At 51.4% G+C, this 26725-nt stretch overlaps 1 protein-coding gene across 2 annotated transcripts; it reads right to left on the bottom strand.

Annotated features, from left to right (window-relative positions):
- Positions 1–7057: 7057 nt before the first annotated feature.
- Positions 7058–26512, bottom strand: AKAP1 (A-kinase anchoring protein 1). Of its 2 annotated transcripts, XM_039387200.1 has the most exons (12): positions 26329–26512; positions 19873–20269; positions 15081–16776; positions 13382–13515; positions 12741–12867; positions 12037–12167; positions 11774–11951; positions 10933–11083; positions 10223–10290; positions 9175–9248; positions 8837–8902; positions 7058–8684 (listed from the first exon to the last, which is right to left on the bottom strand). In XM_039387200.1, exons 3-12 carry the CDS (start codon positions 16750–16752, stop codon positions 8625–8627), a joined length of 2661 nt encoding a protein of 886 aa, XP_039243134.1. In that variant the 5' UTR covers positions 16753–16776; positions 19873–20269; positions 26329–26512; the 3' UTR covers positions 7058–8624. The 2 variants fall into 2 exon arrangements, with proteins under 2 accessions (XP_039243134.1, XP_027607457.2); XM_027751656.2 differs by lacking the exon at positions 19873–20269.
- Positions 26513–26725: the final 213 nt, after the last annotated feature.

Raw genomic sequence — 26725 nt, 5'->3', positions numbered from 1 at the left:
TGAGGATGTTCCTGCCTCCCTCCAGCCAGCAGCTACAGGCCACCCTGCCACAGGGTGTGGAGTAAGGACCTCAGAAAGCAACCTCAGGACAGAAACTACCCACCTACCTTGTATTCACTAGATTTTGTATGGCACGTACAAAAAACTCTAGGGTTGTTATCCCAGTGAAGACAAAGTCTTGTCTTCACGTAAGAAAGGCTGTTTTCTGGTTCACCTCATACTTTAAGGTAAGCAGGGTGAGGTGGCCTTAAACAGAAATCCACAAAGGTCTCATCTTTAATCACATTGTACATTAACCCAGAGCAACACGTTCCTGTAAACAGCCCTGGCCCAGCCAACACCTCTGGGCCCCGGTGACATCCCTGTCACAGCCCCGGGAACACGGGAACCACCAGCCCTCGTGGAACAGCATCTCTGGGACAAATCCTGCTGGCCTCCCTCCTCCATAACCATTACAGAGAGACAACATAATACCCCACCTGCCCGTCGCCCCCACGTCCCCAAAACCCAGCAGCTCCGGTAAAATGTATTTGCAAAGCCAGGGAAAGGCTGGGCTGGGACCGGGAGCAGCCGCGGCCCGTGCGGGTGTGTCTGTGTACAGCCAGCCCCCCGCACATTTAATGATAATTACCTCTTTTCAGCAGCAAGCAAAGTGCCTGTTACAACCCAAAATGATTCTGCTATTTTGACGCTGGGAAATCTGCAAGTCAAAGGTGAGGGAACGACTGCGCAGAGCAACCAACATTAAAAATCCCAACCTGGCAGCGGCGGCGGCGCTGGCAGAGCCGGATTGCCAATCATTTTTATACCTCGGCGCTTTAAATAGCAATAATGTGCTGAATGTGAAATTGCCTGTGCTGATGGGGGTTGCTGCACGTTATTAAAATCCAAGCGTTGGGACACGTGTTACACGTTTGTGATTCTTCAGAGACATTGTTGGGGGAAAAATACAAACTCCGGGAGAAATTTGAGGGAGGGGGACCCAGGAGGTAGAGGTGGGCAGTAAGGTCTCTGAAAAATCACTACTGTACAAAAGGCAACAGGGAGAACACTTCAGCTCATCTGGATATGCCCAGGAAACAGCCAATTATTCCAGAATCATTGAAGCATTAAGTGATAGAGATTATTCCCTATAATGCTTATTCCCTATGTGATTCCCATTGGGTTTGGCCCATTCCAGATCCACACTTGGTCCAACAGCTGAGCCCCTGTTTTGGAGCCAGGGCTTGCTGTGCTTTCCTGTGCCTTTCTCCCTTTCCAGAGACAAAAGCCCAGTGGAAGGTGCCCCCACACCCAGGTCTGCTCCCACAGCTCTGGCTGGGTGAGGACACAGAGCTGAATCCTCACCAAACCCGCTGCCTCACATCTCACAGGAGCATCTCTCCTCCCAAATCAGGTTGTCCTCATCCACCCCGACAGCTACATAACTCCCTTTGGACGACTAGAACCCTTAATCCATGATTTCACAGCCCTACTTAGGTACAAGCACCCACATGCAATGCAGATCTGTGTAAAACCCATCTCTGCATAAACACACTCCGGAAAGAGGAAAAGCGATGATGCAAACACGGTGTGATTTCCATCCATCTACAAAGTTATTCCTTAATCTCCACCAGCTCCCTACCTGCTCCCTCCTTCTCTGTCTCACCTTCTGGGTGCCAAACTTCTGCAAAGCCCCTCAAGAACAGGACAGTCCTAGCTCAGATCTACACAGACCGTGAGTTGAGGGAACTAAAATGACAAAAATCCACATGCCTTTAATAGTCTCAGGATTAGTTTTACTGCAGCATCATCGAGTGCCCTGGGCCAGGCTGGGCCTGGAGCTGCACGGAGGGGCAGAGGTGGAGAACTGGGATGCATGCTTTACAGACAGGGGACAAAGCAGAGATTTAAGGTCCTGTCACATCCCAGAGTTTTACTAGTCCATCTGCAGCAGCTATAGGACTGATTTTTTAATTAATATTTTTAAGAGGATAGGCATACTGGTAAAGTCCTAGTAATAAGAGGTGCCAGAATGGAATAAAACCTGAAGTACCTCCGTTCATCACACTCATGGACCTCGCGCTCTTTAACAAGGTCACACAGAACCAGCAGTTGAGCCCATATTTCTCCAGCCTTTTCACCACCTCAGCCCCACACCCAGCACAGCTTCTCTCCTTGCCATGCTCCAGCTTGGCTGCAGTTTGTCACGAGCAGTGACTTCACCTTGAGGGACAACGACCTCCATCCATCCCTCCACCCACCCACCCCACGGCACATCAGGAGGAGCCGCGGCACCGACGGACCTCAGACCCAGGCAGCCAAAGAGTACAGCACACTCCAAATAAAAAGCCTGAGAAAATAGACTTTCAAGTGTGAAATGAGAAGAGCAAAGCCTTTAGATGGAGCTGAGGGTGCACTGTGCTCAGAGGACAGGCAGGGGGCAAAGGTCCCGTGTTCACAGAGGTGACAGCCAGTGAGATATTGGTTTGATAACCAGATGAGCCGAAATTTGGGATGCATTGGAGATGCTGATAGGAAAAAAGAGGTAAATGGAAAGACAGGGGACTGCAAGAGAAACAGCTGTGTACACTGAGATGCATGAGATGTTATGGAAAATAGAAGGTCATCAGGATCCATGAAATTCTCAAAAGAAATAGAAGTGGGAAGGGGAGATCACAGGGACAGCAGATGTTATCGTGCCAAGACAATGATGGAACCATAATTATAGTGAGATAGAGCATCCTGCAAAGTCCCAGCAACACAGAAACAAAACAAACCCCAAACCAGACATGTTTGATTGGCAACTGGAAAAGGCTACAAAAAAGTAATAAGCATTTAGCCCTTCCATTACAGAAGAGTCAGGCAAGAGGAAGAACATGGGCAGCTCTTTGCTGCAGAGCCAGAACTGTGCCCGAGAGGTCAAGCTGCTGACAAAAATCCATGGATTTGTATGGGTCTCACAGATGAGAGAGCTGGGCACTCACAAGTGGGTTTTTTCTCCCCATTCTCAACAACAGGAGAGTCCAGCACACACAGCCAGGGGCTAGGGTGCTCAGCAGACACCGTGCAAGTGCTTCCACCCCATTCCTGGGCAAACCCGGCCCAGATGTCTTGTCTTGTTCAAGGGCAAAACCCAGGTGAGCAGAGCCTGACACAGGCTGTGGCACCTCAGGGGGCTTGTCCCACCTCAGCTGCCACAGGGAAGTCTCCCAGGGCTCCAGAGGAGAATGAGCATGGGCTGAATCCGGGGTCAGGGCTTGTATGCTTGGAAGCTCAGCTGTCCCTGCAAACAGCCCTGCAAGGAGCAGCGACAGCGCTGGGACACTGAGGGGACCATCCCCTGTGAGATGGCTCCTCCAAAGCTCCTCATCCAGGGGATCTCTCTGCATGCCCAGCACACACCATGACCACCTCAACAGGACCATTTTTCCCTGACTCATTCATACGTGTCCAGCTGTTGTCTCTCTAACAAACACACTGAACTTTGCTTTTCAATCTCCACACCAAGTCTCTTTTCAGTGGGAGCACAATGAGCTCACTTCATTTTGGCTGCGGGGGAGGAAATGATCTGATTCAAGAAAAAGAAAAATCTTGTTTCAATGCTCTGGGGAAAATGCACATCACAATCCCAGAAAATATCCAAGCAAATTAGGGGTCGGTCTCCGTGAGTGAAAAGTAACACTTTCCCTTTATCATCTCACGTCCAGACACTGTGTAAGGACAAACCTGCACAAGCAGAGATACAATCTGGACCCATGAGCAGAGAGGAACATCCCAAGCATGTAAATCAAGATTCTATAGATGCAGCTTATAGCCCAAGATTACCCATCTCCCTCCAAGGACTGGAGCCCGAGCGGCCGCGCTCCCCTCGCCCGGCTCAGCCCAAAGCGATCCCAGTGCTCGCACTGCAGAGCTGGGCTGGTGCTCGAGTGCCATCTGCTGCTCTCCCCTCGCTCCTGCCTCCTTTCCATGCTTGACATCCGCACCACCTGGGGAAGGGACGCGACCTGGGGCTGCGAGGAGGGGACAGGGCAGATACAAACCCACCCAAACCAACCTCTGCTCATTACGACTCTTTCCTTGTGATTTGTGGTGTCCTTGTGGCCTCAGCGCCTGGGGGCAGGGCTGGGCACCTGCAGTGCTTCAACGCTGCCATCCCTTGCCCCACACCTACACGTGACACACTGGTTTGTGCCCCAGAAGTGCAGCCACACCACCTGCCCGGGCAGCAGAGACACAGCAGGAGAATCAGAGCTACGGCCTCGACAAGGCAGCCAAACATTTCTTTCCTGCTCCGATAAAACAACCTTTCCAGTGGTGAACAAGTGTCTCCCAAGGAAGGACCGGGTTCCCTGGTATCCCTCTTGAGCATCCCCTCCACACCAGGGACAGGAAAGCTGAGGGAGAACAGGAGGCTGGAGGCAGCAGGATGCACCAGCAGCGATGCTGGGCCATTGTGGGGCAGCTGTGCCAGGCAGAGCTCAGCAGGGGAATGCAACACAACCAAGAGATGCTCATGCTGCTACCTGAGGCTACAAATGAGAGAGCACTACTTGAGGGCCAGAGAAGTGCTTCAGGTGCACTTGTAGAGCGACAGACACTCTAGACCCACACTAGACAACACACACGAGGGAAACCCAGATCCAGGGATTACTTTGAAAGTGCTGTTATCCAGAAATGAGGGCACCTCACTTGAAACAGCCTGAAATGTCTCTTCAGTGTTCTTGAATCCAAACTGCAGAGGTTGGGTACAAAAAAGAATAACATCCCCCAGGCAACACCAAGGGTTTTGAAGCTGGGACACCAAGTGCACAAACCAGTGAGTCACTTTGATCCATCTCCCCACTCCCAGGGGAAGGTTGAAACCTCAGTGCAGTCACAGCCACAGCACAACTCCCATCACCTCCTCCTGCTCCCCACAAGGGTGGGGAATACCATCAGAAACATCCCACCCTGCTTTCAGACTCCCAAAACACTCACCTGGGCATGTGCAGCAGCACTTTCGTGGTCTTGATTCAGCAAAAGGAGGAAACACTTGCAGCATGTGCTCCCCTCAGCAAAGGCTCCACAGGGCTGGAAAGGGTCCAGGGCTGAGTGTCTGGGGTGATGTCAACACCCACCTGCTCCCACCTATGGGGTCAAACACACCCCAGCAGCTCCAGCCTGAACAGGGACAGGTGACAGGAGAGGAGTCTGTGAGCTCACTGGCAGTGTGGACAAGCCAAAGCAGGGGCCATCACTCACCTTCCTGCGGCACCGGGATGACGGATGAGCCACGGGGGCTTTCAGGCAATTTGGAAAGCAAACAGGAAGCACTTCTTTCACTCACATGGAATTAAGTTGTGGGACACAATGCCACAGGGTGCTGTGAAGGTCAGAAGGACAAATGGCCCCAAGGGCTGTTACACCAACTCCAGGGGGGTTCTGTGTGTGACACCAGGCTCAGCAGGCCCTGCACCAGGGGGGCAGCAGGGCAAAACTGCTCTGACATCTCTGGCAAAGACCTCCAAGTCTCTCCTCCAAGTGCCATCCTCTCCCCTTGTTGCCCAGTGCAGCCAGAATTTCTCCTCCAGCGTTGCTGGTTTTCTTTTTGAAGGGGGTGGGGAAGGAAGGGGAGAGGAAGCAGAGGTGACTGAAGCCAAAACACAGCCTCTGAGGCAACGAAGTCAATGCAAGACACATGTTCTGTAATCCTTGCTCAGCAGCCTCCAACAGGGACAGCACTGAGGTGGGACTGGATGGATCCGTGTGATGCAGTACAGTAAAAATTCAGCTTGCATCTGATTTTTCTTTCTTTTCAGGAAAACCCACTGCCAGTGGAGTTCCCACCAGGGAACCCCTGAGGCAGGTTCCCAGCTGCACACGTGGCTGTGGGGGGTTAGGAGCTGAGCTGCTCCTCGTGTCAGTGCTCCACACGCCAGTGTCAGACAGGGGCTCCATATGTCTCCATCTGCTCCAAAAACTCTTCCCTCCTCCCCACTGAGGAGCTCTGGAGCCAGTGTGTCAAAGGGGAATCACGTCTGGGCTCTGCCAAAGGACCAGGCCTGGTGTTCCAGAGGGTCTGGCAGGAAGGTGCCACATGCCCAGGGCTGAGCTCCCAGGGCAGGAGGACGAGGGGCAGCATCCACAGCAAGGAACATCATAGGAAAAGCCTCTCATCCGTGGAGGAGCCAGGAGAGGGGAGCTGTGCTTGCAGGGGCTGCTCTGCAGGGAGCACCAGAGCACAGCACACGGCCCTCCAGGCACAGGTTATAAATCAGGCATCTCCAGGGACCTCATTCATTTTACCCATAATAAAATCACCACTTTCCAAAGGGGAAAGCCCCTTTGAAGGGCTTCAGTTAAAGCAGCCCGTGAGATAGCTCAGCTCCATGTGTGTGTGCCCAGGTCTGAGCCAAGGATTAGGGAGCTGCTTTGGGGATGCCGATGGATTTATGAGTAGCACAACCCCCTCCAAACTCCCCACAGCCCCATCCCCGAGGTCTGATAGGGCACAAAACACCACTGCCCCACCTCAGAGAGGGGGAAGCAAACACAACCCCCTTGTTTTAACCTCCCCTGGTCCTTTTTTGACCTGTGTATTTTCCCCTGCTCTTTTCCAAGCAGTCCATATTCAACTCCCTCCCATCTCCACAAACCCTTTTGCTTTTGTTCACAATGCAAAAAAAACCCCAAACCTAAAATATCCCCCCCCATTAATGTGTCTCTATAGGCTGAGAGTTTTGACTTCAAGGAGAGATCTCTATTACCTGCCAACACCTCCTTATTTCGGTTCATCTCACCCTACAACGTTCTGTCTCACTAAGGCTGAAAACCAGGCAGCTCACGACACAAGCAGGGAACAGGATGTTCTTCCATACTGCAGAGCCAGAAGAAAGCAGGGGACAACACCAGGAGAGCTGCAGATTCCCAACTTTGACAACTCTCAAAGCAAGGGAAAGCACCAAAATTAAGACAAGTTAAAACTTTTTCCATGAAAAATAAGAAGCAACAAATCCATCCCCACGGGTGCAGCCCAAGGACTCCAGGGCTGCTCTAATGGAGGCAGGAAATGAAGGCTCTTAAGTCATCACAGTTTGATTAAGACGGCTTAAAATTCGAGCTTTAATTGAAATGGAAAGAAACATTCCAAAAGGATATATTTTTAATAGATCTGAGTTACCAAATTTAGTTTTCATTGGAGGTTCCTGCAAACATGAACATTAAATCACAAGTGCCAAACTGGGGAGAACTCCAAGAAAGGATATAACCCTTCCCTATCGGGGGGATTGGACCAAAGGCTTGAGTGGGCAACTGTCCAAATGTGTGATGCACTGGCATGTTAACTCATAGGGTGTCAGCACATCCTTGACTCACCTGAAACAACTTCTGAGGCCTGACTACACCAACATTTTTCTGGCAAGTATCTTCTCTACCAGCAATAAATCCCAGCTCAATCCATATCTAAAATGATACACATTAGAGGGCATGTCTTTAAGAGCATTAAGTCAGCTTAAATTACTTGAGCAAAATTTTAAATATATAATAGAAATCTAAAAAGGAGCAACAAAAAAAATTGAGAGAGAACACCACTGCAAGAGTAATGCCAAAGTTGTTACTTTTTTTTTTTTTTTAAACAGATCTGTACAGCAACATAGCAAAGGATGCAGCGATCACAATTCCAACCAGACAGCAACCTAAGGGGGACACTAATCCTGATACAGCAGAGCTGAAACACTCCCAACATTTGGATGCTCCAAATTATTTGGCTACCCTAATGCACTCCAAACCAGTTCTACCTATATAGGACATTTTGGTGTGAAAAAGTTTCTGTAAAGTTCCCTTTGTTTCCAGTGTTTTTTTCTTGTACAAAATATTACAATGATTTTTTTTTTAATATATATTTACAGACTTGCACAGCTAGAAAAATATAAACTACAATTGGGCTTGGCAAGCACTTCTTTTCTTTAAATACATGATGTTTCAGAGCAAAAAAAAAAACTGTAGTGGTAACACATCCTGCACTCCAAGCCCCTGCAGGGAGAGCAGGTCAAGCCTAAAATCCATGATTGCAGTGGGACACGGGGAGTGCAGCGGCCGCCACTCCTCCACTCCCGGCGCCAGGAAGACAAGATGGATGCTGTTTGTGCGGGCTAGTGGCACCATGTAGAAAAATCCATAACTGAACATTAAATTCCTTAATCACAATCATTAATTACAGAGGCAGAGCCCATTTAAAAAAAGGACAACCGATGTAAGTTTTGGGAAAAAGCAGACACCGAGTTCACGGGGCACGACCGAGCGGGAGCCCAACCGCGGGGACTGACTCGGGGGGCTTCGCCTCGAGCCAGCCCCAAGGCTGGAAGGGGTGTTTTCCATTCAACTTTTGAGCAGAGGCCAGGGAGGAACTTTTTGCTTTAAAGCTACAGTATCTGTCATTATGGCTTTGAACACCCCCTCTCAGGAGATGAGGTATCTGTTCTACTGAAATGGTAACAGTTGAGTAAAACATGTTTCAATGGACCACAAAACTCCACAGGCAGGGCAGGTGTAAACGGGTCTTCTCAGGGGAAGTTGCCAAACCAAATTGTAACAGTGCAAAACAAGATTTTTGTCTTTTGTTTTTCTCGGCAGAAAGAGTTGTCAAGGCATCTGGGACATCTTTAGTAGTCAAGCCACCGAGCAAACCCTCTTTCCACCAGAGTCCTGTTTATTGACACTACCTAAAGGGAGGGGAAAAAAAAACCAAAAAAAAGAGTAGATAAGTGAACAAACCACCTCAAGAAACATCGGCAAGTTCATAGTGATTAACTTGTTATCCCTGATTAGGGAGTTTTCAACAGTACTGAAAAAATAACTATGTCAGTAAACCCACCTCATCCCCCATCAGGTTCCACAGCTGGATCAGCGGCAGCCCCGTGACACTGTCGTAATTTGTGACCTGCAAACAGAAAAACCTAAGTGTGCAGCAATTCTGGTCCTAATTCACTTACATGGACACCCACAGCCACTGCCAGAAGCACCTCAGCACCCAGTCCTGGGCAGTGCTGCTGGGAGTTTTCAGCCCCAGGGTTTCCCAGGAGCCTTGCCCAGCAGCCAGGCTGATGGGGCCTGGATTTGGGTTTAATTACAACACAGAGAGTGTGCCAGGGGCAGAGAGGACACCAGCAGCAGTCCCACCAGCAATAAGACTTGCCCAGACACCTCCTGTACCTGTGCCACGAGGACGGCGCCTCTGGTCATCTCACTGACGGCGGCGTCGGCTTCCGAGGAGAAGTGATCCTCGTCTGTGGAGAGAGGAGAGGACAGATGAGACCTTCCACAGGCTTTAAAGGCCAGCAGGGACTGTTGAGCCAGTCTCCTCTGGTCCCCTACAGACCCTGGGCCAGAGAACCCCCACCCCTGGCTGAAGCCATCGGTGCTGCAGGGAAAGGACAAGGAGCTTCCTGCAGCCACCAGCTGGGACAGTGTGAACAGAAGTGGCTGATGAATTAGGAGGCTTTAAAGACAGCAAAGTACATTTCTGCAGTATCTTTGAGATGCCATTAATGTTTTGAACCTCAATAAACTAAGCTCGGGTCCCTTAGGACTTGACTGACCCTGCACTGGGAACTCAGAAGTGTTTGTACCTCCTGGTATCCTGCCAGCCACAGGTTTCCCACAGGGAAACCTGGCCCGACCCCCACTCCTACAGCCACCCCTTCCCTCCCAGAAGGGCAGCTCTCACACACCAATACAGCACCCACCTCCAACATCAGTAGAAAAGAAAAAAAAAAAAAAACAAATCAAAATGTTCCTAGGCAGTGGCTGACATTCTCCCAGGGCTTGCAGGCTTGGCTTTTGAACACAGAACTATACAAATCAGTCATTTCAGGAGGAAAATGTCAGGTATTTGTCTGCAGATTAAAAACTGAGTTTGCATTTAGAGTGACTCTGTGACAGAAGAATCAGAGCAGTTACAGCTACTGCACCTACACCCTGCCAGTCCTGCCAACTTCCTGCTTACGACAGTAATTCATTCTCCCCTCCAAGCAGGAAAAAGCCTGGACATTTATCATCTTCCCCCTGCACTCTGACAGGTTATGCCATGCTAGCACACTTCGAAGAATACCATACAATTTTTCCAATCCTTCCCCTTGTCACATCCAATTGCACTGGCAATAGGAGGGGGAAGGTTTTGACAAAATCATGGCTTGGACACAGCTGGCATCCATGGAAACCTGCAGGAGAAGTGCCAGTGGTACATCGGGAGCTCCATTACCTGAAAGTGGCACCACATTGTCTAGTAAAACTTCTGCTCCTTGGAAAGGTAGTGTTAAAAAATCAGACCTTAAAGAAAAGAGGATCAATCAGTAAGAACATGGCTTTAAGTTACTTCTGCATTCTTTGAGGTGACATTGATTAATCAATTGCTCTGACAAGAATTCAGTTTTAAATTAACGACAGTCAAATAAAAAAAAAAAATCAGACTGTTCTCCCAGCAATCTCAGAGCAGCAATAAATTGTTTGATTAACATGCCAAGTTGGATCAGGCTCCAAGCAAAACCCACGTCCACCACAGAGGCTGTGCTGCTTGTCTCCCACCTCTGGGGCATAATCAAGTATTTAATGGGCTTGTGTAAGAAAATTCTGATCCAACACAATTCTCCAAGCCAACGGGGTGGGGCACTGAGAATTGGGAGCTTATTCCTAACTCATCACTCAACTACACTCTGGGGCCTCCTGGGGGCATCCTTTTACTCAGCTTCTATACTGAAGTGGCAGAATTTGCCATTTTCTCTCCCTCTCTCTCAAAAAGCCTTACAGGAGCTTGCTGTGCTCCCAGTAACCCACACCCACTGCTGAGATAAACCTTTCCACCATTTCCCAGTTCAGCTGTGGAACAACCTATAAGAATTCAAATGATACAGATGCCTGTGATGAGGACTTGAGCCAGATGTGGCCTCAGGCCGTGGGAGAGGAGCTACAGACCTGATCTGCCTGAGTGTGTCGACCTTCACTTTGTCGTATCCTCCGTAGTCCACGTATTTGAGCTCCACTTCATCGGTCTCTTCAAAGTAGTTGATGACTTGAGCCCGGAGCCATGCCCCATCCAGGCCTGGAGCTGCACAGATAATACCAACTGCAAAACCCCAGAGCACAGAGAAAAAAGGCTCAGGATAAGGAGATTTCCAGAAATCAGCACTTCACACGTGAGCAGTGCTGCACAGTTATCCACAGAGAATCAACAGCATTTCTTGGGCTGCTCCCACCTTCCTCCAACACCACCCACCCCCCAGACCAGCCCTGCAGCTGGGACACAGGACTGGGGGATTTTATGTCAGGTCTCTTTTGCCACTACCAAGCTGCTCTGCCCAGGCACCCACTTCCCTCCCAGCCTGTGGACACTAAGAGCAAGGTCTGTCTCCACAAAGGAATAAATAACCCCTTTCCATGTGATGCTTCCTTCACTGCATGCCATGTGCAGACATGGTGACAGACATGGACACTCTGAAGGTCTGGGAGTAGTTCCACACTTTGTCAGCAGAAATACCCAGGTGCCAGGTTGACTGGAAATAACCTGAGACAGGCTTGATCTCACTCTGAATTTCAACATGCAGCCAAGTGGCTCGGGAGGTACTCCAGGGATGAGGAGGGTAAGGGAGAGCAGAGCAACATCTGTATTCTGGCAACAGCTTAAAGATGAGATGACAAGTGCACTATCACATCCTCATCCACTGGGAAACTTCCCATGACTAATTCAGGGACAACAGGCTTTGGCACGACCCTCGAAGTTTCTCAACTGAACAACTTGTGAGCATCCATTACTTGCCTTCTACCGGAGTGGGCAGGGTTGGAATTTCGGGTTGGGAATAGCAGGCAAACATCTGCTGGTCGAGGCTCCGCAGGACGTGGAAGGTGGGGTGCGTGTGCTGCTGCAGGAACATGTGCCCTGCATCGACCTGGTGTGCCACCACCACCTCCACAGTCACCCCATCGGGGAGGAACAGCTGCCAGGGGGAGGAAAGGAACTGTCAGGAGTGCTGATGGGAAGCCAGGCTGCAGTCAGAGCAGAGCCAGCACGCCGGGACTCACCCAGGCAGAGACGAGGAGGGAATGGAGCGGCACCGGCATGGGCGGAGGGAGGGTGTAGATGTTGGTGAGACACAGCTCTTTGAACTTCTTGCCAATCAGGCTCAGGGCTTTTTCTACTTGATGCGAGGTCCCTGGAAGGCGAAAACCCCACACAAAGTCTGTAGCAAGGACATGCTGAGGACACCCCCAGCCCTGTCATATGAAAAAACACAACTACCAGGAGCCTCTTGTGCTACATCAACAGTGTAAATTTTAACAGACTGGTCGTGTAACCTGGTACCAGACCAGCATGTGCAACTCGGACTGCCAGGTCTCAGTTCCAACAGCTTTAGCCTCCAGGATAAATCCAATTCACTGGCAGATATTTTTCAGGCACAATTAATCTAACACCTTCCCAGTGCAGGCTGCATTTGCTGATGCCCATCCCATAGCTCCTCCTGCAAGCCTAAAGGGATCCTGCAAGAGGGGTCAGTTAAACTGCAGCGGCCAAAGATGCTAAAATGCATTCCCAGCTCTAGGATGGAGGGTTCGTGTGCCACAGCACAGGTGACCTGGCACATACTCCTGCTGCAACAGCACCGAGCAGAGAAGTTTTGTAAAGCACTAGACTCACAAAGCCACTAAACCCACTCAAATGCCTTACCCATTTAATCAAAGCCCCCAAGCTACACATTAGACCATGAAGAGACCCACACTGCACTCACCTTCGATGTGACAGACTTGGGAGTCACGGAAGTAAGGTAGTGTTGAGACGTAAATTTTGGCACCGGACATTTGCCTCAAGTAGCTCATAAATCTCCCTTGTTTGCCAATCAAACGGCCAACTAATTCCTTTGGGAAAGGGACAAGAAAGCAACAGTCAGGAAGAGAAACGTAGATCAAACATCACTGTTCTCTCTGGCTTGTATCACCACATTCCCAATTCCTGTAGCCTAGGCAGGATAAATACAAAGCAGTGCCGGACCAGTGCAGAGTTCAGCCGGTCTGAATCCAGGTAGATACAGACCAGTAAGCACAGCTCATTTGGATAGATCCCCTACTTTTAATACCTGTGTACCCTCCAAGCCTCCTGAATGCTTTCAGAGCATGGACTCATGGACTGGGGGGAAGATGATGGGAAATAACAAGTCCAACCACCACCATTCCCCTGGGGATAGCCCTGGAATGCTGCACCTTTACAGTTGTGTACTGGCTCCTCACTCCCAAAGGGAGCTAAATGCTTCAGTCCTCCTGCATTTGCTGCTGATCTCCCTGGGATGGCACCAAGCCAGTACCAGAGAGGGAGCACCAGGAGGTGGCTGGGCAGGGCAGGGCAGGATGCACAAGCAGCCCAGCAGCCGGTTACCTTTGGGACCTCGATCTCCCAGATAACGAAGTCGGGCTTGCTGGATCCTCCTTCCAGCTTGGCATTCTGGCGAGCCACTGTCTTCCTCATGGCACAGCCACTGTCCACGAAATCCACGCTGTTTGCATCCGAACCTACAAGGCAGGCACACGTGTCAGCACTCAGACAGCCCGGCTGCCACACACTGCCACTGCCACCCCCACAGCAGGGGCTGCACAGGGACCCCAGTGCCAGGACTGCCCACTACTAGGGGGCCCAAATTCGTCATATGCTTGAAGAAACAAGGTGCAAGAGCTGAACTATTTTGTTCCTAAACCACCAGCCAATAGCAGGAACACTTCTAGTTGGGAAAGGGTCAAACTCAAACAGCCTCCTCCTGGTCAGATCCCAGATACAGTCAAGTGTCACACGAGCTTGAAGCAGAAGCATGAAGATCCTCACCTGTTTGCAAGTATTCAGACCATCCAGTTAGAGACCAAAGAGAAAAATAAACCCAGCAGCTGCTTCACATTTGCCACATCTTAAAGGGTAACACAGCAGCAAGGCTAAGAAAGGCAAAGGGTGCAGTTGTTGGCCATTGACATCCTGGGCAGGGGGGAGGATTTCAGTCTCACAGCCCGGGTGTGAAGGTCAGCTGGATGACCTGTTATCCAACACTGTCACCTTATCAGTTTTACCTGCTCTATCCCCTCTCCCCACCCTTCAGTGTCTCAGTGCAGAGCTTTCAGCCCCTGCCATCACCAGGCTCCACAACTCACTCTAGGACCTTCCTGTCACACCTGCATTCACAACTAGGCAGCACCATTCTCTTCCTGGAGTAACTCTCACTAGTGAAAATGTTCTGTGGGTTCAATCTTTAATTGTTGGCAAACTCAATCCCCATGTCTTGAAACGAGCAGCATTCCAACTGCTTTGTAGCAATTACCAGAAACATCCCCTGTCATTAAGGGCTGTTGGCACCACAGGGTTCTACAAAGGATTTTAACATCCATCCCCAAGGTCACACAGGTTAACGTTTGCTCAGACAGCTTTGCAAGTACTCTGCCAGGCACACACCATCCAGGATCTACAAGGCAAAAGCCACACAGACAGATGGGAGAACTCCATGAACATTGCCCCCTGTTGGGATTTCTTGGCATGCACCTACCCTTCTGAGCAAAAAGGCTTCAGGGTAACTGCTCTGCAACCAGATGATTTTATCACAATTCATCAGAGCTCTGCCCTGGTTCATCCAGCAGCACCTCAGAACCTGCCTCACAGCTTCCTGTCAGCAGCAGCAGCCCATAAACACAGGTAAGCACCCAGGGCTTACCAGAGGCCACCCAAGCTGAAGTAGAACCATTTGTTTGAGCAGGTCTCACAGCAGCAAGGTGCTCCCAGCCTGGCCCACATCCACACACGCTCCATTTCACTGGGCTACCCCAGCACAGGCTCAGCCTCAGACAGTAAGCGTTGTGCTGAGAGGGGCCCAGCCTGCTCACCCCCCTGCAGTGTCCCCTGAAGATCACCCAGCTAACACTGGACCCCACAGACGTGGGAATCAGGAGAGCAAACACCTGCACATGAGGGCTCAGCATTCATCCATGGTCTAAGTTAAACATGAAGAGGATTTATCTAAAGGTGCTCCAAAGCAGAGGGGTTACAGCACATAAAATGCTTGCTCACGTGTGTTTTGTAGGAGGATTTTCAAACCCCTTACCTTCTGAGTGATCTCCATCCATCCCTGCCGCACTACTACACTCCTGGCTCGAGTCTGGCCCATCCTCCTTCAGGATCCCATTGCTGTATGGCACTGAGCTGTCTCCAGGCAGCCCCAGAGCAGGAGGGCTTTCCCTTGGCACCAAGCTCTGCTCAGCAGATGTGTCTTGGGCTGCAGAAGTGCTCAGTGAGTCCGACAGCTGGTCTGACGTGACAGACAGCACCGTGTTCTGCAGCAGGTCCTCTACACTCGTCCCACCTTCGGATGTGTGTGTGCTGTACCCGGAGTCCTCCAGGGCCAAAGATGACTTTTTCAGTGGCCCTCTGTGGTTTTCCACACGAGTCCGATCAACTCCCTGGGACTCCCTGCCCTCACAGCTCTTCACCCCACAGTCTCCTGTGTCTCCCTGGCCAGGGCTGGCTGCACAGCCGTGTGCAGGACAGCTGGAGCCTGTGGCACCCTGGCCCTGCTCCTCTGCCCGTGGGGGTGTGGGCAGTGGGGTCCCCTCGGCTGCCGCTCCCTCCGCGAGCCCCCAGCCCAGGGCAGCACCACTCCCTGCCCCCAGGGCAGCACCACTCCCTGCCCCCAGAGCTGCCTCAGCCCGGCCAGCAGTGGCCTGGCACGTCCGAGGGGACGCCTGGCCTGCAGAACCTGACAGCACTTCCTCAGTTGCTGCCAAAATAACCTTGGAAATGAACTGTATTGCTACTTGCTCAATTTTCTCAACTTCCTTGTCCAAACTCACTCCTCCAATCTTCTCTCTTTCCAACTCATCTCCTTTTGGCTGCGTGTCCTCCCGACCCACTGGCACACTGGCAATGGACTCGGGCATCTCCTCGTCCCTGGACTGCTTCAAACAGGCAGGCTCCAAACTCCCTGGTAACATCTTCACTGCAGAATCCTCGTGACTTGAGACAACTTCAGCTTCCTTACTGACAAAGGCTTGTGGGGCATTGGTTTCTTTCTCCAATCCCAAGCAATGGGCTGTCACAGGGCCAGTATCCGACTGCACAATTTCTGGCATCTGCTTTTCCTCAGGGGGCTTAAACGCAGACTCATCTGACTGCTCTGCATTGCTGATCTCCACCTCGGCTCCCAAAGACTCTTGTGCCAGGGGTGCTGATGGCTGCTGATCCCGGTCTGCACTGGGGCTTGACCCCTGTGCCTGGCTCAGCTCCGCACTCTCTGGGACCCGAGGGAGGGGAGCACGAGCAGGGGCACCGCTTTCCTCTTGGGATCCTATCCTTTCTAGTTTTTCACTGTCGTCCTCGTGGGTGCTGGGCTGAACTGTCGTTCCCGACAGGTCTGGAAGGTCCTGTGAGAGATCCGGCCTCTCGTGAGTTTGGCACAGAGGAGAGGGCGTCGTCGGGCCCGCGGGCAGCAGGGGGGTCAGCAGGGGGGTCAGCAGGGGGGTCAGCAGGGGGGTCGGGGGTCTGCGCTCCGGGCATTCCTCCGGCGCCGAGTGAGGCCGCCTGCGAGGAACACACGCTTCTGGTTTGGGGGCTGAACCGCTCTCTGACACTTCTTCCTTCTTTTCCCTTCCAATGGCTATTGCTTGTTTGTCGCGATAGCTCGCGTACTTTTTCCTCCAGGAATATATCCACCAGCAGCCGAGAAGTGCCAGCACTCCGGGGATGGCGTACGGGACGAAATTGCGGAAGCGCAAAGCCATCTTACAGAGCTTCAGCAACTACACCTAGAAGGAGAAAGAAAGCATGTTAAAATAGTCACAGGGAAGGTAACAGGAAGGCTGAAGTCTCCTAAGTGCCTTGAGGTGTTGCCATTTGCATGAACAGGTTTGTTTTCCAGCCACTCTCAAAATTCCCGTCTCTGCTCTGGCAGCAGGTCACAGAACAAGATCCCGACCCAAGACTAGGGATATCTGGACATTTCTCACCATTATACTCCATGATTTCACCTCATCTCACCTTTGCACTTAATTTCCCCTTGTTTCTCCTGCCTCTCCCCTGCAGGTCAGTCCTGCCCCCAGCACAGCAGGTTTCTCCAGCACTGGGCTGGGCTCACAGCCCAGCTGTACCACAGTATTCCATGACACAGGCCTGACACATGGCAGGGCTGCCCAGCTCTCCCCTTGAAAGGCAGCATCCCATTCCCCAGAGTTCCAGAGTCTGACAACACACACTTCTCTGAAACCTTAGGAACCCAGCTCCAAAGTTTGTTCTCCAAATTCACTGCCCTGACTCCCCATGGCCAACAGTTGTCCCTTTTCCTCTAGAAAGTCTGCAACTCCTTTCCCACCTGGACACCATGGAGACTCCTGACCCAGTCCTGCTCCTCCACTTCCAAGCCTCACCTGGGCCACATGAGACAGGGCTACCAGACCATCCCTTTTCCTTAAGGAAAGTCTGCAGCTGGAATGCAAAGCTTAACAGTTACCACATCCCAAACAGCCTTGTTGCAAAGCACTTAGAGTTTATATTTTCACTGCACAGGAATTAAAGCAAAACACCACGTGTTGGAGGATGCTTATATAGGCAGACCTGAAGCCAAACAGCCCTCGAGACTCCTGCCAATGAGCAACAAAAATAAAGATTGTTTGCAGGAGATAGTGAAGTCCTAGAAATGGGAACCATGCACTGGAAAAGAGCATTATCTGGTTCCTCTTTAGAAGCATGATACTTCTATGAAAAGAGAGGACAATCAAGGCAGTTGGCCCAATGCTTAGTCTGTCTCAACCGTAAAAACCCCTTCTGTTATCAGAGCAAGTGTCCCAACTCAGCTCCCAGTGCTCCTTCGGGCCTCGATCTTCACCAGGAGCTGATTACACATTCCAGCTGAGGGACAAAACCTCCCTCGGGCTCAAACCGAGTGTCAGAGCTCAGATAATTTAATATTCACTCCGGATTTCCCACCTCCATCCCACAGGAACACTCACATAGCTTCATCCACACTACCTCAGACCCTGCCTTGCCTCCACTCTGCTTCCTGCAGAGCCCAGACACTGAGGCACACGAATGAGGGACTAGAAACTTGCTTGTTCAATCCCAAATTAAAGGTCTGCTGCAGACATGATTTAAGGAGTTCAGTAATATCCCAGTACATCACAAATGAGGCATTTATGTTGTTCTACACAGGAAACTCGAGTGTTCGTCAGACATTCGTGTGTGATTAAATAAACTGGATAACTAAGAAGTAACTAAATCCCAGTTGTTCCCAGCCAGCTGTGTGCAGCCAGGGAGCAGCACTCACTGCTCAGGGCAAGCCTTCTGTTAATGGTAACATCTGGGATTTGTAATTAAAAACCCAGCAAACCTATGTATTAGTGTGGATGTTTGGTTTTTGCAAGTGGAAAGGGTGAAGCCTGTACATCCCCGAGACAAAAGGTCCCCGTTCACGCTGCCCAGCACAATGGCACATTGTGAGCCACCACAAGGGCTCATCTGCTGCACGCTGAAGTTGTTGTAATTAATGCAGAACTGCCCTACAAGCTGTCTCACAGGCACACCACAAACCCAAATTAAAGTAGCTCACATAAGTCCATTCCCAGCAAGCATTCCCGATTAAACAGACAGCCCTATTATTATCTGATTCCCTACTAAGTTGCACCAACTGTTCAAACAATAGTCCCACACAGCTCTGCAGCACAGGGAGACAGTCACAGGATGCCCCACAGAGGGACAGGTCTGTCCCAAAGTCTGGCAGACAAAACAGTTCTAAGAGTCATTTTGAACATTATCATTTAGGATAAAGATCTTCACTCCTCTGTGATATCTGGATGAGTGGGGACTGCTGCATTAGCTGACGGCTCCTCGCGACGCTCATTTAATTCCACGTTTTTAATTTACTATTTTAGCCAGAGCTGCATCACTACCAGCAATGGTGTTAAATGAGAATTCCACATCCTCCCATCAGCTAGAGCAGGATGAAAGGCAGTGCCCTGTGTGAGGTGCCAGCAGACATCCTGGAGTGCTGGGTTGGCTGGGGAACAGCTGACACCAACAAACATCTCCTTGCACAGACGTGTCAGAAGACTCCAGTAGCTGGCTCTTGCCATGCTGGTCACGATGCCTGAGGATGGCTGACTGAACCTGCCCAGCCCTCCAGCCAGGACACGGCTTCTCCTTCGCCTGCTCCCCAGGAGAGCTCCCAGAGCCCCACAGCCACTTCCCAACTCATTCAGGAGCGACCAAGCCATCTCTCTGCTGCCAATCTGACAGCCAGTTCAGGGCTGCAGGGGCAGCGAGATCATTGGAACACATGGGGGGAAGAAAGGCTGGGATTTTCCTGCCAGCAGCAGAACAGAAAATGGCAACTTGTCAAATCACATGCCCTCAAGCACTGCCAAGTGGGAGGGAGCCTGGCCCAGCAGGCCCTGCACTCTGAGCAGGAGGAGCCAGCTGGGAAGCACAGCAGCTCCAGAGGCTTTGGACAGGAGATGAGCAGCTTTGTAGGAGGCAGAATCAACAGGAAGCATTGGATCCCCAGTACTATTCCCAACAAGCACGGCCCCATCAGTCCTGCACCAAAAATAGTGGAGCTCACACACTGTATGCATTCACCCCACCACCAGCCACTTCCACTTCCCTCTGGCACGCCGGGAATCCAGCCCAAATGTCACACCTTGGATCATGGCACGGCTGGAGAGCTGCAGCCAGCACATGAGACTTCAGCCTGCTAAATAATCCCCACAGCGGGTCAGGATGGGATTAAGACACCAAGGGGAGAGTAGGGGTCAGTCAGCTCTCCAAATCTGTGTCCTGACTTGATTTATGGAAAACTCCTGGTAAAGAGCAGGGAGATGAGGACAAGAAAGAATGCACACATTACCTACCTTAGAAAAAAAGCCAAGGACAGTCAACGTACTCTACTTGTTCACATTAGAGCAGTTCTAAGCCACCTTGTTTCCTGGCCAGGACACAGAGCCCTTCAGCACACGCAGCCTTATAAGGTTAGAAATGTTCGCAGCACGAGGTTCCCAGGGAAGTCAGATAATTCATTCTCAGGGTCCGAGAGGAGTTCAGCGAGCACTCGCTCCAGAATTTCAGGGCTTTCCACGCCCAAGGAGGTCTGTTCCGAGGGCGAGCTGCTTCGAGTCTCTACCAAGAGAGAGGCCTGGATGACTCCCAAGTGACTGAGCCCCCATTCTCTGCAGAGACCCCTCAGCGCTGCCGGTCCCGGCTCCTCCGCTTCCCTCTGCCCCAGCACTTGAGAGGCTATGCTTCCAAACCCTGAAAGCAGTGGAAATCAAGACTGGAATTAAAGCCCGTCCTGAAGGATCACAGAGCAAAGGAGCAGGCAGCTAAATTGGAAATGCAGCTTCAACAGCAAGGCCAGGACACCTCCCAGCAAACCCTATAGTTAGCGATGCAGCGCTCGGGAAATAAATACTATCTGGGTGAAAGAGAACTGGACAGGCTGGCACGGTTCAAACTAAATGGGACCACGTGGGCTTTTAAAATTTTCCATGCTAAAAATAACCAATAGCACATGCTCTGCCTTATAGGAGGCATAAGAACAGGAGTTGACAAAAACCTAAAGAACCGGAGGCCCTACTGTTAAGATTTAAAATAAGAAAAGCTCCTGCACAGAAGCAGACATAAAGCCTTACATAACCTCCCCCTGGTATGAGGCATGTTTTCATCGAAAGTTGAACTGGCATGTGGCACTGCCTTATCTAACTGCAGCTTCCCCGGGTTTCATAGAAGATGAAGGAGGCAGAACTTGCACAACGGAGGGACCTTCTGCCAGGTCCTGCTGGAGAGCACAGGGGCTTTCTCCATGCAGGGCAGCATCCCCAGGGCTGACCTTACAGAGGGAGCTGCGAAGCCACAGCAGTCTGCCAGCCCTTGCACCACACGCTGCAGATCAGGGTGTCCCTTGGCCACCAGACTTTACAGCCTTTCCACCTCTCTCCTGCCCAGCCTGATGTACCACCATCAAACCAAACATCACCCAGAGCCAGGAGCTCACACAACATGACTCAGGAGCTGAACACTCAGAGACAGGCAGGAGCCAGACCTCCGAGATCTCAAACTGTATGACACCTATTTTAAAAAGAAGCCAACAGGGAAGTCTCTGTATACTTAACTAATTAAAGGTAAGTGTTCTGCAGCAATTTCTGCTTCAAACACCAGCACTGAAAGACTAGAACAGCAAGAGATACCCCTTAAGCAACACCACCTTTTCACAGGCCAGTGAACGTGGGCTAGGAGCTCAAGAAACAGGCTGCTCTGCAAATGAAAAGCCACTAATGAAGCCACTCCACAGTCTTAAAACATTTAAGAACCAGCAGTCTCCTATTTGCAAAAGCATAAATTGTGACTTAAGTAAAAGGCTGAAAAACCTGGTTGATGTAGAGCTAAACTACTGCTCTGGAGCAAGAAACACCACCACCACCAGGCTGCCTTTTATCTCCAAGATAAAAACTGCCTTCAGTGTAGTCAGCCTCAGTGATGCTCCTGCAAGAGCTCACTGCCCCCTCACAGCTGGAGCTGCCACGTTCATTGATGGTTCTGTGTATTTTCCTAACTCAAGAGCCAAACCCTGGTCCCACACGGCTCCGGCAGCATTAAGGCCAACACAGGACTCAGAACAGTTCCTATTTATTTACACACTCAGAAGCAGAAGTTTACAATAAAAGCATCAGTGTAGGCCAACCTGTGGAGCTTTTTTAATAGATGTTTTGGAAATCACCAAGAAGTTCACAGAGACACAGACTCTGACCCCCAGCAGCCCTCACCACACTCGGCCTCACAGAGTCAGCCAAGGCCCCGAGTGCTCCTCCTGCTCTGCAATAATGAACAGTTTGTCATTAACATTAACCCTATCAGGTTATCAAGCTCCTTACTGCACTTTCTATCTTATTACCTCCCTGCTCCAGTTGTTTCATTATTTATGGTTTCCTCACCCAAGGGAGTGTGTCCCTGTGAATCCTCTACTGAGGGAGGCACGAGAGCTTTTTCCCCATTTTCCCAGGAGGGTCTCTCAGGTACTTCAGCAAACTTCAGAAATGGCTTCTGTACCACTTCACCACTACCCCCACAGTCCAGGCAAAGCAGCCGTTATTACCTTTATAACCTACCAACACATTACAAAAATCTGGGCTCGGGAAAAATTTCATCATCTTTCCTTCTTTCTGCATTGTCACACAGGTTGGAGAACATAACAAATTATTTTCCAGAATTTCAGAAAAAAATATATTCAATACTTAGCATTTTGTGTTTGCTTCTACACCAAAGAAGCCAATGCAGCCCTTGCTCTGGGCAACATAAGTGTAGTGGCCACTCCAGGTACAGCTTATAAATCAAAACTTCAAAGCAACCATCCAAGTCAAACACCTGGCGTCTTTATCAGCTTCCACAAAACAGAGACTAAACTAACCAAAGGCTTCCAATTTTCTCTGCACACAAGACAAAAAACAGACCTGCACTTTCAAGGAGACAGGACAGTGAGGTTTACATCCCAACACTGATAGTGCTGCAGGACACAGCGAGCAGAGAGCAGCACCAAGACCAAACAGGTCCCCAGGTATGTGGGGGCAGCAGTGCCCTGCTCCCAGCAAGGAGACCTTGGCAAACAGCTTCCCAAAACAAAGCTGGACCAGGCTCAGACAGAAAAGCAAAACACAGTGGAGTTTGCTTGGAAGTTGCAGAAGAAGTTTGTATCCTTCGCAGAGAGGAAGGACGGCAAACATCAGTGAGGGAGGTGCCCTGTGTCTGTGCTGGGCAGGAACTGCAAAGGTTTCACTGGGAGGCACTCAGACTGAACAGCAGGGAGATCACTTGTGTGCATGAACAAGTGCTACAAGGAGTGACTCCAGACCCAATCACAGAGACACGTTCACTCTGATCCCAGCAGTGTCCCCAGGCCCGGATCCCACCAGGGGCAGCTCTCACACACAACAGCCTCCCCTGCACTGCAAGCTGCCTCCTCTCCTCACCTTCGGCAGCCCTTTTTAAAAAGCAAAGCCAAGACACAGATCAAATGACCTTCCTACAGTCACACAGAGCTGGAGGAAACACAAGGAATGGAAAAACGGGGTTCCAGCTGGAGAGAGGGGAGCCCACCTTCTCCAGCAGGCAGCAAGCACTCCATTCAACTAGAAATACTTTAGGGAAGGGATGTGCTAATTTCTTTCCTGCACCCATGAACACCAAAGAATTCTTCCTACCCCTGCATTTCCACGAGAAAACCAAATACAAGTCCAAGCTCATAACAAAAAGAAGCTCCTCTTTAAGGAAGGGGAAACCACAGGATCACAGCCCTGAGATTTAGGGGGATACACACCGCAATCCTTATCCCAGACACTTCCAGTTCCCAATTGCCAGGGTTACCCCCATGCAAAGCTAAGGCCCCCAATACCAGAGGCTCATGCAAATCACGAGCTAACTGCTGCTATTTATACCCAGAGTCAAAAATCAGCCCCAGCACATGGCAGGTTTCTCATCTGCAGTGCCAGGTGGCAGCAGAGGTCAAAAGCAAGCAGGTCTGCAGCAGGGATTCGTTTGCTCAAGAATGATTTTAAGTGATCTTCTATGAAATATTCAGCTCTGCTAACAGTAAAGTACAGGGACCATAAATTCAGAGTCACCTTCCAGCTGACAAAGTGCAGGGACAGCAAAGCTGAACAGAATCCACGTAGTGGACAACAAAAAACCCACAGTAAAACAGCTGAAGACAGAAGGCTTGAAAAAGCAGTGAGGGACATGCAAATATGTCCCCTTCTAGCAATCCCCACAAGAAACAAATGCAAAAGCTTTAATTTCCAGGAAATATTAAACACCTGCTGAATAAAATAGCTTTTTCAGAGTATCTGAGCATGGCTGCCTGAAGTTAATCATCACTTCATGAAGTCTAACCAGCTATTTGCATTAAGAGCTCCACAGAAGCACTGCAGTTAGAAATCAGGATTTTAAAAAGGCTAATCATTAGATCTGAAACATGAAACAATTATAAGTAATTAATGCTGTACTTAATGTTTTTTATTAGTTCTAGATGTTGCTAAGGGCAACTGGGATATCAGCCTTGATCCTATTACAGTCTCCTTGGACACTAGAAATACCTTAAATCATTTTTTCGCATCAGTTAAGTGCACACGAACGGTGAGAAGCACAGATAAGTGGGGTATGTTGCTTTTAAAGCATTATGCTCTTCAGACAACTGCTACTGCAGAAGTGCACTTGCTCTGCAATCCCCCCACAGCCAGCCTGCGATGTTTTCAAAATGAACACAAGAGTCTCAACATCATAAATTAACTGTTGCTGGCTCGGAGAGCTTTGGCTGCAATCCTCCAGCAAATTCCTGTCACAGTTAACTCCCCAGGGAATCTGCAGGAGCAGATTCATGGGACTGACATACCATGGTGGGTCTGACTGCAAGTACCCTCAGCTCCCACCCTGGGCAGCGAGGGCAACTCCTGTTGTCTCACTTCAGGCACTGGGACATGTCTAGGTTAAAGCCAAGGCTTTCTAGGCAGCTGATGATTATCAGTATTAGTATTCTCAGAGCATGTCTAGAGATCTCTAAAAAGGAATATGGTTCCTAGACAGGTTTCTAAATCCAGTGTGAATAAGGAGAGCACTCCTGAGTAAGAAACAGCTACTAACACACTTGAGAACTGAGTTCCTGCAGTGCCATCCACACAGACCCTCCACCCTAATATCACTTTGCATGTCTGAGAGCAAACAGCCTGTTGTAGAAGACACTGGTGAGAGACTGACCTTCATAAACCCCACGAGAGCTCTCAGAAGTCCTTCAAGAGCTCAATAAAACACTGAAGCAGAAGCTGGGGGACTGTCAGGTGAGCAGGACCAGGACAGTGAATGTTGCAGTAAGAAGGTGGATTCCATCACACCTCAAGCACAGCTCAAGCTCTACACGATTCTCATCCCTTTTAACTTCCCTCCAGCACACTGTGCAGCACGTGCAAGCAAACCAGTGAGCTGAGAATGAGATGCACGTACTGGAGCCATGCTGCCCCTTTCCAGAATCACAGCTCCACAGGCACTACTGGAGGACAAGCAGGGTAGCTCAGCAGATGCCTGAACAGTCCTTCACCCTTTACACAAGCAGCTCATTAAAGAACGAGGAGGCTGAGTGACCTGAACGGGGTCACACAGTGACCTGGCCGAGGAGGGAGCTCGGCCCAGCTGTTCCCTCAGCTCTGGTCCAAGTGCTCCCAGGGAAGGGCTGTGGCCCCTCGGGAGCTGTGCTGCTCTCCCACATCCCACGTGCTCCCCCTGGGCTGTGCTGGTAGATCATTCACAGCCACAACGCCAACGGAGGAAAGCAGAGTTACACCAGTGCAACACCTTCCCCAGCAACCACCTTCCCTTCCACCTGAGCCAAAGTCCAGGGGCCGATAACGCTCGGCAGGTGCAGCCCTGGGAACACAGAAAGGCCCCATCTCTGCCATTCCACAGCCCCTGACTTATTTCCTACACAGACTCTGGTCAGATGCAGCTTTTGGTGCCGTTTCCTGCTGTCCCATGAAGAGGATGCCTGTCTGTTCTGTGATTGCTGCTTTATGGATTACTACAATAAACAATGTGGCCAAGCACAGAGCAGGTTGCCCAGTTCTGGAACAGGAGTAACTTAGATTTCACCTGCTTCAAGGAAGAAGAAGAAGGAAAAATAAAAGAACAAAACAAGTCGAACAACAAGGATTCTCCCAGGAAAGCAAGGCTCTCCAAACATCACTTCCTCAGTAGCAACACAATTTAATTCCTTTGCTCCTGACTGTGTTCCACGCTGGCTTACAAACAAAAGGAGTCACTGCAATGCATTAGAAGTTTGCTAATAACAGTCTTCATGGCCATTACCATAACACAGGCGAGGCTCGCCGGACCAGACACGCGGCAGACAACACAGGGCGCTTCAACACGCACGGCCCGAGCCAGCTCCGGCCTTCCAGGGCAGCCACGGAGGGGCCGGGCCGGGGGAGCCGCGGGGGTGAAACACATAAACCACGGCCCGGCTCGGCAGTGCCGCTCGCCCCCCGCACCCTGCCCCGCACAGCCCCGGCACCGCCGGGCCCCGAGCGGCGGCTCCGGCAGAGCCCGCGGCACGACCCGCCCGGCCCACGGCCCCGCCGAGCACCGCGCAGGGCCGCGGCGCTGCCCCTGGGCCGTGCGGGGCCGCTCCCGCCGCGGTGCCCGCGGGGAGCACGGGCAGGGCAGCACCGGCGGGGGGAGCGCGGCGCGGCCGCTCCCCCGAGAGGCCCCGGAGCCCCGCCGGACGCGCGGCGCGGCACTGACAGGCGGGCGGGGGGTGCCGCGGCGGTACTCACGGGCGGCCGGTGCGGTGCTCAGGCGGTCCCGGTGCGGCGCTCAGGGGTCCCGGTGCGGCGCTCAGGCGGTCCCGGTGCGGCGCTCAGGCGGTCCCGGTGCGGCGCTCAGGGGTCCCGGTGCGGTGTCGCGGCGGTCCCGGCGCTGGCCCTGCCCCACGTGCCGCCCGGCCGGGCCGCCGGCTCGGACATGCAGCGCCGCCGCCCCGCCCCGCCCCGCCCCTCTCGCGAGAGCGCCGCGTCCCGCGAGAGCCGCCCGCGCGCGCGCGGCCCCGCCCGGCCCTCAGGGAGCGGCGCCGGGCCGGGATCGGCGTCGGGAGCGGGACCGTTCCCGGGGCTGGGATCGTTCCCGGGGTTGGGATCGTTCCTGTGGCCGCGACTCGGGGCGGGTCCCTCCGTC

Source organism: Pipra filicauda, unplaced genomic scaffold, assembly GCF_003945595.2.
Source record: "Pipra filicauda isolate LSUMZ 115617 unplaced genomic scaffold, ASM394559v2 scaffold120_size2142806_pilon, whole genome shotgun sequence".
Classification (NCBI taxonomy): Eukaryota; Metazoa; Chordata; class Aves; order Passeriformes; family Pipridae; genus Pipra; species Pipra filicauda.
The sequence above is the reverse complement of the archived record's forward strand: the minus strand, read 5'-3'. Positions and strand labels throughout refer to the sequence as shown.